General features: G+C 37.0%; 1 protein-coding gene across 2 annotated transcripts; it reads right to left on the reverse strand.

Moving 5' to 3' along the window:
* Positions 1–8358: 8358 nt before the first annotated feature.
* LOC149921973 (uncharacterized) lies at positions 8359–10172 on the reverse strand. 2 transcript variants are annotated; one of them, XM_090163382.1, is made up of 5 exons: positions 9826–10172; positions 9646–9770; positions 9251–9569; positions 8734–9105; positions 8359–8672 (listed from the first exon to the last, which is right to left on the reverse strand). In XM_090163382.1, exons 3-5 carry the CDS (start codon positions 9492–9494, stop codon positions 8593–8595), a joined length of 696 nt encoding a protein of 231 aa, XP_090019508.1. In that variant the 5' UTR covers positions 9495–9569; positions 9646–9770; positions 9826–10172; the 3' UTR covers positions 8359–8592. The 2 variants fall into 2 exon arrangements, with proteins under 2 accessions (XP_090019508.1, XP_090019507.1); XM_090163381.1 differs by having other exon boundaries at positions 9251–9572.
* Positions 10173–10826: the final 654 nt, after the last annotated feature.

Below are 10826 nucleotides of genomic sequence, written 5' to 3' on the forward strand. Positions count from 1 at the left end.
CCTAAAATAGCTTTTGCGAAGCCATTTCTAAATTTAGCTACAAGCATAACACTATTTAGGGTACCAAATAATAAGTTTTTTTATTCAATCAAACAAATACATTTAAGATCTACTAGATACATTAGGAGATACTATTTGTCCATGCACAACTCATAGTGATATTATTTTTATTGACACGCAACAAAATGTATTAAGGTAATAAAGTTCAAAAGAGATAAAAGGTCAAAATAATAAATTACAGGTATGGTTAAAAAATTCCTCCTTCTGCTGCGATGCAGATCTCGGACCGAAATGACCTCTGAATCATACTAGGAGTCAATGGCAAGCGTCGATGATTATCTGACGAAAGTCGTCAACAGTGGTGACAGGCGTTCGATATACCGTGATCCGAGATTAAACCCCACAGGAAGAAGTCGAGCGGGCTTAAGTCTGGCGATATTGCAGGCTAAAGAACGGGACTTTGTCGTCCAATCCGTCCCTCAGGGAACGTCGCGTTGAGATATTCCACAAAATCAAGCTGTTGATGTGCTGGACCACCGTCGGGCTCAAGCCAAAGTCGTCAAACATCGGCCAATGGAAGTGCTTCCAACTCGTTTGCAACTTCGTTTTTATAAGAAGGCCAAGTACTTCTGCGCATTAAGACAAGGTGAAAGAAAAAACGGTCCCGTAAGATGATTTCCGATCAGACATGACAAGACGTTTAACTTAAATTTATCTTGATGGTGATGAGGAAATCTCCAGTGAGGATTGACATAACTCCACATGTGTTGGTTCTGATGGTTGAAAGGACCATATTTTGAGAAAGAGCATTCATCAGATATTACCATTAAGCTTGTTTTCCACTAGCGCGCATCATAATGTTATTTTCTTTACGCACGTAAAAACGTTTGAACGTTTCAAAGCTGAGAAACGCGTCGTTGCGCGCGCCAGTGGAGTAGCGTGCGTCATAATGTTATTTTCTTTACGCGCGTAAGAACGTTTGCACTTTTCAAAGCTGAGTGTCGATTTTTGACGCGCGCTGGTGGAAAACAAGCATTAGACGTCGAAAATTCGGATATTCGTGTGCCATGTTCAGGTGCCAGTTGCAAATGTAAAATTTTCGCGTCATATCTCCATCACGTAGTGCTTGAGGGGAGGGTATCTCGGAAAGGATGGATGTGATGGTGGTCGAGAACTCTCCAGACAAACCCTTTGACAATCCCAAGTCTTTTCTAGCGGTTCTGACGCTTACTCGAGGGTAAGCAGCAAAGTAGGCCAGAACTATATCTTGATGGGATGATAACCCGGTCCACGGAACCTCGGATTTAAATTACCATAAATTTCAAAGTCACGAACAAATTGGAGGACAGTATGTTGATTAGGTCTAGTATTAGTGAAGCACCTTCTGAACAATTGGCTAACTTTGGTAACATTACGATTGCCTTGACCAAGAAATAAATATATAAATAATAACGAGGGATATTTTACTTAAATGAATAACTTGACAGATTAAAGACAAAAATCTTTTAACGAAGCATAAAAATTCGGCAAAAAAAAACATTTTGTTGTAGAAGGTCTTAAATGTATTATTGTTTGATTGAATTAAACACTTAGTCTTTGGTACACTGAATAGGGGTATGCTTATAGCCAAATATAGAAATGGCTAGGCTACACTCACAAATACCGTTAAATTCTATGGTAAGGAGAAACCAAAGAACTCGGGGTAAACCCATTTAACCAGTAGGGATATAACTTGCAAACTCTACACAGAAGGGGTAATTCCGAGCTTTTACTCAGTGCCACAAGCTGGTATTGAACCCGGTTACTCTCGCTACGAGGCGAAAGTGCTAAGCACTCCTCCATGGCACCTTTCGTTATATCAAATATTATTTCAAATCTACCATTTCTAACTTAAATGTAAAAACCAAAAGGTATGAACAGTGTTGCTGGGCAACTATACTAGCAAACTACATTCACAATGTTCGAAAATCAATTTTTTACATAATGCGTTTTAGGTGGCGGAAATTAATTGTGCATTACTCCGGACGCTTTTTATAAGACGCGGCAAAAAACCTTTTATGTTCGAAATCTGGCAAATAGATGGGGCCAGTGTCTCTACAAATAATAATTAAAACAGTGCTCATTTTGCCAAGACCTTACTAAAATAAATTTCAATACGTTCATAATGAAACCAAAAGCCAACAACAGTTTGAACTTATTCCTGCCATCTTTTGAGTGTTTTAACGATAAATGTTGTCAAACGTTTAAAATATATCTTACCAGGGAAACGTGCAACCTCGGAGGCTCAAGGCAATTTTCATTCGGAGCTGATGTGTACACCGTATCAAGACTACCTAAAATTTAAACATTTCACTGATACCAGAAGCCTATAATAAGAGAAGCCTCTAACTCGCCCAAAATCGTGAAACGTCTCGTTTTCGAACTAGAGGTATTCGGAGGGATACAGATTTGTTAAGGCGATATGTGGCCATAAAATATAGTCCTCTCGAGATATTCGTACCGAGGGACTTCAGGTGTACAAATCAGCTGTGAACTCACTTAAAATCACGTAAATTTAGTAGCTTTAAAAACTTTAATCAATTAAATATTGAAATCACAAAATTTCTAAAATTGGAATGATTGGATAGCCCTTCGATTCAAACGCTAGCAGTAGCGGAGAAAACATTTAACAAATGCAGATGATTCTTTACATTTTAGCTAGTAGAATTCCCATAGGATTTCGATGGGGATTTTAGATTTTTAAAGACTCGCCTCGTTTTGATTGAACTTAGTAATTTCTACATTATAAAGGTAATAAATGTTAAAACTATTATTTGCTATCATAAATATACAACTAATGAACAATAATCGTGATTCTGAAGGCGATATATCCTGAATTAATGGCTTTAAAAGTCGCTTGATGACTTAGGCCTCAGGTGGTGCCTTGGGTATTAGCCTAGCTGATTATTATTATTATTACAATTTTCTCAATACGCTTTGGAAAACTATAAGCTTTGCCCGCCTTTCGCGTTTAAAGTTTTAAACCAAGGATGATCTATACCTACGTTTCAGGTTTGCCAACCGACGTTTTGGAGAGCAAACTACTTTTTCACTACAAAGACTAAATATAGCGCTCACTACATTAACTAGTCCTAGGCCGCGTTAATATCTTCTTTGCTCCGTGTCGAAAACAAGACGTTTCCAAAGTTTTACGTTGGCGGTATAGGGAGTTAGAGAATCTCTTATTAGCTTCTGGTGATACTCATTCCACATGATATTTTCTTAGATAGAAATCATACTTTACCGATGTAATAGTTTTACCAATAATGTATTTATTTATACTTAAAGAGAAAAGCTATGTAGGGACTATTTATATCGTTGTTCCAAATCTCCCTCACGCCCAGAGTAAGCTTCCCCCTAAGAAAAGTTAAATCAGCTTAGAATCTCATTGGTTCCCTAAAGCTTACGTCTTCCCACGCTATTGAAGCGCAGGCCCGTGGATTATTTCTTCCCCCCTTTCCAGGGGGAAAATTCGATTATGATGCCCACGGATGGTCTTTCTATTCATAAATAACTACTTGGTTGTTTTTAGTTAATACTATATGACGAATTTAGTTTAACACTATATTTTCTTCCGAAACGAATTTTGAAAAATCAGCGGGAGAAAGTGAGCAAGATAGTGTGACAGATACTTCATTCGGAAGCGATATATTATATACTTCTGGTGTTGCGAAATTGACCTTCCTTAAAGGGCAACGCAAGTGACCATGTAGGGTGGTAAATTATCTTATAGATAAAAAGAACGACTGCGCATGCGCTATCTGCCATAGCCTTTCCCTCTGTAACAAAAGCAGAACCATATTTGCCGAATTTATTTTGTATAAATGCGCCTCTCGCGGTTTTTACGCAAAATCCATGCATTTTTTAGTCGCGAAAATGGCCGAGGAAAGTGAAGTCTCCGTGCTTACCGACAAATCGGATCCTAAACTTCTACAAAATAAATGTAATAAAAAAAGATAAATATTCTGTCGGGGTATAATGACAGGGAAATTGTTAAGGGAGACGGGATATAGGAGTGTGTGTGGTGTTGAATTTTCTTAATCCAATGTGAGGCTAGCGGCAGAGATTTACCGCGTCCAAGGCCTAATGTTTCAACTTCCATTATTAAAAATATTCAATTCACAAATAATTTTATTCCAAAACATTGTTAAATCGAAAATATCAAAGTTCAACTCTGGGAAACTAACCCAGTTCTTTTCTCCATAATAAATAAATTAAGCTAGGCCTAAATTCCTGGGTTCGTTGATTGCGAGCTAACTCAGCGAAGAAAATCGAAAAATTCGCGAATGAGAGCGAAATTGCGCCACGTGGCTACACCAAGGAAAATAAGGCTTTCGCGCTGTATAAAATCATCCTTGGAAAACCTACTTACGGTTCCCCCCCTGCATGACCACTTGCGTTGCCCTTTAAAGGGGAACGGTCAAGCTTTAACCAGTTAGATAGCCCTATAGCCCATTAAAAACTAAAAATTTATGACGAAAAACGCAAAAAAAATATTGAGTGGTTAATTTTTAATAAAATAAAGAAATTTCAGGAAATCGAAAAGCGCGCGTCCGCCGCGACACCAGTCGGTGAGACAGAAAAACAACGTAAAAGCGCGCGCTTCTGAAGGCGCGAAAAATTTGTTTTGCACGCGCGGCGCGTTCCAGTTATAAGAGACCTAAGCCTAAATTGACGGCTTCATTTCATTTTGCGCGTGAAAATACCTCTACATGTTATGGTCAAAAAAGCACGCAAAGAAGGCTGTGTGCCCAAGATGTACCTGTAGTGTCGCGCGCTAAAACGTCATTTCAAAATCCGTCAATTGCGCTATTTTAAAAGTTAGGATATTTCGCAAATCGCTCATACGGGGTTAGGGGCGCTGGCGGCAGACCCTAAGATGGCGGCGAAAATTCAAACCCAAACACCTGGCGTTATTTTTCTTTTCAACTTTTTAGGCCAAAAGCTATTTTTTCAAGACAAAAAAGGTACGTGTTAGTATATTGAACGTCTTGTTAATCTTTTGATACGGAAATAAGGCCATATTTGGAAAAGCTTGGCCGTTCCCCTTTAAGCCTTCCAACAACGCTGTTTATTGATATTAATTTTATTACGTAGTTATGTCGGCGCTGGTTATTGAGACTAACTGATTCGAAATTTGTCGCACTTTCCCGAGCTATCTTAATGTATGAAGTCTTTGTCAAGAATAGGTGTATCGAATTATCGATCTTATAATGTTTACATCCTTTGGAGAGAGGTGTAAATTATAAAACGTTATTTTAATATGTAGATAACACGCCTTGTCTAAATATTGCTTAACACGAGCCAGCCACCCAAAAAAGAAAATATCGAATAATACGGTCCGTAACAGCTAGGCTAAGAGAGCAAATTTTTAGGAGAGGTAGATTGCAATTTCCGTATTGACACCTTCAAAGCGGGGAGCGGGTTAAGCGAAAGATATATGGCGATAATTAACTTTAAAATTGGAGCATAAAATCCGCAGATGCGAATGACATTTTTCTGATAGGTATATAATATCACGACTCGACGCGTTTTCTCGACAAAGCTACTGTTAGGAGAGCCTTCTTAAATTTCGACCTGGCTCTCTCTGCAAAGCGAAGGTCGTTAAAATATACCCATTAATAAGGTCCGAGTGAAAGTCTTAAACATACGCTCCTTTGGAGCGAGACTGTACTATATTACGAAAATTGTATATTCGTATTATTTGTAGAAGCGAGCAGCTTCGCAACTCATTAACTTCTACCATCACCAAGGTAAATTTAATCCGGGTAGAGAAGTAGAGAAGGGTGGGGCTGACGTTACCTGGTGAGACCAAAAACTTATTAACAAACTGTAAATTTAATCCGAGTAGAGAAAACCGGGGCTTACAAGTTCCCACCACTCTCGACAAATGGAATTCCTAACTGCACCAAAATCGCGTGACATTACCTGCTGGTATTGAGAAATTGTTAACCAAGGTAAATTTAATTCGGGTAGCGAAGAGTGGGGTTTTGAAGCGCTCACCACTTTCGACAGATGGCATTCTTATCTGCACTAAACTTGGTAACGTTGCCTGGTGGTACTCTAAACTTATAGACTGCTGTATTCTTATCTGCACTAAACTCGATGAATTTGCCTGATGGTACTCTAAACTTATAGACTAGTGTAAACATAATTCGAGTAGAGAAGAGTTGAGCTTAGAGGTGCCCACCACTCTCGAGATATCGTATTCTACCGTGCGCCAAAACGTGGGACCTCAAATATAAAAATGTATAAAACCAGGACAAGACTTTTAGTTAAAATATTTTAAATTAATCCGATTCATTATCCCACGGAACGTATCTGAACTGAACTGCTAAAATTAATCTCATCTGATTCAGATATCTGACTTGTACGTTCAGTATATATAATGTTGTGGAAAGAAGATTAATTTGATAGTAATAAAATTTTCGAAGGGAATTTAATCGAGGGATATATCAAATCGATAACTGTGAGGCATCTGAAGTACGCACACCTTTTATCTGTGGGCTTACCTTTGGACCCATATCAACTGATCGGGTAATATCTGATATCTGATCTAACGGTTGCTATTTCCTCGGTTCAGATAACGCAACAGCTATCTGAGAATAGGTGGGTAGCGCTAACTAGCCTAATGCGTCACTAACTAGCTTGCTATTTGCATTGACAATTAAAATATGGAATTTAAAATTCCCAAAAATAACTGTTTCTAAGTGTTCAATACTTAGCTTTATTACTTCACCTTCCAATAAGCTTGGCAAGGTGACTGATCGACATTTTCATCCACTGATTTTTGGATATCGCTTGCAATGTTATACAGAAGTATCCTTTGGATAATACTATTAAAATATATCACATGACTTTCCATGAAGTTCCATGTGAAATCGATGTGACGAAAATTTGTATAATTTTTAATTTAAATTTAATTTAAGAAACTGGTATTCTCAGTTTCTAATCTTAACAGTATTTGTAAATTTGTAATTTCTTTATATTTTTTGCGTAACTAATTAGGTTATTGAATTTTTCAATTCGGTATTTGGGACTTATAAACCTAAGCCAGGAATATTATCTCTAAAAATTTCAAAATTTAATTTTTTTGGAGGTTTTAATGAGGCAAAACTAAGTTTTATGTGTCTACAAAATTCATTGGCGGATACATATGGGGGCACAAGGGGTGCGCCCGCAGCGCCCCGCTCCTTGACGCGGGCGCCCACCATCAAGCGCGGTGACTTGATGAATTGTTATTACACCTATTCGCTAACGAAAACTCCGGCAGCGCCCCCTATCCACACTGCGTGTAACTGTATAGTGGTGATCAGCATTCAGCAAATAGTGGTGTGCTACTGATGAGATGGTATTATATACGTTTTAACAGCGAATTAGTGTTTTCTTGGTAAGTAGGATTGAATGTCAAGTTTAAAGACATAATGTTTGGTTCTAATTATATACTGTCATTAAGATTTGAAGTCCTTTTGGATTTACTTAAAACATTGTTAGAATAGGCCTTGGAGCAATATTGTTCAAATAAAAGATGACATCTCAAAAAGGTATGCTAACATTTAATTGGTATTCTATTATATTATCCTATTTTAACCTTTATTTATTCCATAATAATGAATCTCACCATGGTTGAAATTTGGAAATACATTGGGGAAAAGCCAAGAGCCTTAGAAGAAGGAGAACGGATGTTTAGAGAAAGCCCAAAAGGATCAAAATGGGAACAAAATGGAGAAAGTTGCTCGGGCCAAATTTCCGTGGCTTAAAAAAGTACAAGTATTGGAATATGGCCTCTTAATTAACTTAAATAATCCATTTCTAGCTTTTAGTTCAGATGGATTATACATGGAAAATGGAGAGATAAAATTACTCGAGATTAAGAAGAAAATATCAATTGAAGATGCTGTCGCTCAAAACAAATTTAACTTCTTGAAAATTGGAAAAGACGGAATTTATTTACCAACTAACGATTGTAGAAGCTACTATGCACAAATTCAGCTTGGCCTTTGTGTTAAACATAAAAACATGCTCATTTTTCTTGTATTCTCCCAAGGGCTATCTTTTAATTGATATTCAAAGAGACGAAGATTATTTGAAACAAAACATAGTCAAATTGTGCAATTTTTATTTCAAATTATATTTACCATTACTAGTCAAGAGTAAGTGATTTTTAAAACAAAAAAGTTCCTATTTTGTACTGTGCCAATTAGTATTATATAAGAAAAGTAAAATGAATTTGATCAATTAATGTTATAAATGAATTTTTACTTGGTCTTATTTATAATAAAAGATTTTTAAACTTATTTGATAAAAATTAATAAAATAATCATCATCGTCATTAAATAAGATTTAAACTTAGTCATCAAATTTATCATCTGCTAGAATTGGTTTTAGTAAATTTACTAATCCACATATGACCTTCAGAATTTCGTCACAGTAGGGAACTAAATCAAGGTCAAATTTATCATTTAAAATTTTAAATAATTTGATTCTTTGAATGGCTATCTCCACGTGAACACGAGCTGATGCAATTTTTGATTTTTTACACTTTCTTCCTTACTAAACTGTTATTTTTCTCAAAAATGGAGGGATGTGTAGAGCTATGCCATTGGCCGCACATTCATCTTCAATAAGGAAGCCTAAATTTAAGTTGAATGAGTTTTAAAATATTTTTTTAGCATATTACACTTTTATGCATACCTTTGTCAACCATAATTCCATCAATAAATTGTTCACAAAGATTTATGACCCCACTCTCAATGGTGACTTCCTTGTCGCTTACTTTTCCACCCCAGGGGTCGCTAACGAGCGTGATCATGCCAGAAGGTGAAATTCCAATGAGAATTTTTATTGTGTGAGTTCCTTTATAATGGATGTAGGTTGCCACTCTGTCGTGAAATGTGTTGGGCTTCATCATAGGTACTTCTGAGCAGTCCAACACAATGCGAGTATTATTAAACTCTTTAAAACATTTAGGAAAGTTACTTCTGATATTTTCCATATCCGGCCAAAAGATAAATTTCTTCAAAACTTCAGCAAGGGCACAAAGGGTTCTTTTGAAATATGTTGAAACTGTTCGATTCGAAATGACAAATAATGAAGCCACAGCGTCAAATGTCAAATTTGACTTAAGTTTCATTAGGGTTAACAGCACCCTATATTTTACAAGCATTAGAAAATTAGAGCTTGCTCTGGTTTTCAAGCCCTAAAACCTCACTTGAAAGGCTTTCAAATAGTTCTTTCCCAATGCCAGTAAGAGACACAAAATCAGCATTTTTCATTCCATTGCTTGAAATTCCAACTCTTGACCCAGCAAAATACTTTCCATGGTCCAAATAAACTTGAACACCAATAGACGCATTTATTACTCTAGATGGTTTGTGAGATTGGTCCTTTCCTTGAGCTTCAGTTGTTACTTCAGATAGCATAGCTAAGTTTGATAATGACAAAAACTTTATCATCCGGAGCTGGTTCACTTGCGCTTTCAACAACTTTTGGAGCAATGGAATCTGTTATTGGTGATGTTGAACATAGAACTGCTTGATTTAAAATTAAATTTGTGTTATTATTCTATTTATTATTTCACAAAAGTTTACCATAAAATAAGAATACCTTTAGAACGCTTTACGTAACGTTGAGCTCGTTCTTTTAATCTAACTTCGGTTGATTCTTTAATTGGCTTACATGGCAATTTTTGGGAGGGAATGGCGTTACATTTCAAACGTCTTCTTACAGATCTACGAGTTTTTCGATTAATTTATTTTAAAAAAATTAATATTATTTGCATCTCACCATTTCTTTCCAAGAAGTCATCAGCTGTAAAATGGGCGCTACAAATCTGAGCCCACTTACTAGGCCTTTTCCCCGACTTTATCTTTGTTAACCATACATTTAAAAGTTTCTTACAACTTGGGAATTTATGAAATGATAATCCTGGCTTTGGTTCTTAACTATTTTCTTCAGTTTTACGTTTTTTAAGCGCAGTATTATTGCAAAAAGGGACCGCACAACTTCTCCCACCTCTAGCGTTAATGTGAACCGCCATATTTCTTGGATTTGTTTTGATTTGGATCACCACTATACGCTGGAAAACCAAGCTGCAGGGGTAGCGACGGCAGCGCCACCTATACCCGTTTCGCTAGCGAATAGCTCAAAAGGCCTTTACCGCCCCACCCCCCTTGACCTTTTTCTGTAACCGCCACTGACAAAATTACATTGCGCAGCTAACCAAAATGCAAGATAAAATATGCAGTCAGTCCAAGACTTAATGCCCATATTTACTTTTGACAAAATTTATAAATTCACTGACTCTCTAATATATTTAATTAAAATAAGTTTTAAAATCGCCGGATAACAAAAATTTTTAATACCTGTTACTATTCTCGCCTTTCAAGTTTCTGTAACATGTGGTGATCAATATCGCCATCAATTTGAAGGTCAAAATAGCCATTATCAAGGTCAAGATCACCATTTACTAAAGAGCGCCTTTTTGGCAGTGGCGTGCTGATTGTCCGCAGGGCCCGCGGCGCGGGGGGGGGGGGCAAGCTTCGGGGGGTCACGCTAACCATAAAAAAATTAAAAGGGGGTCCCATAGAGATTTTTGCGGGGGGGCCTCTGAGTTCTCAGCTACGCCACTGTTTTGGGCACCCCTGTTGTAACACAATTAACTAAGATTATTATTCCCTGCTGACATGTGAATTCCGTGATCTACCGTAAATATGGAAGGCTACAATTCTTTTAGTGAACCAAAGTTTATTTCCGTATCCTATTCAGTATAAAAGTTAATTGAGCTT

The sequence above is a fragment of the Leiobunum rupestre genome, chromosome 11 (genome assembly GCF_980474605.1).
Source record: "Leiobunum rupestre chromosome 11, qqLeiRupe1.1.hap1, whole genome shotgun sequence".
Taxonomy (NCBI): domain Eukaryota; kingdom Metazoa; phylum Arthropoda; class Arachnida; order Opiliones; family Sclerosomatidae; genus Leiobunum; species Leiobunum rupestre.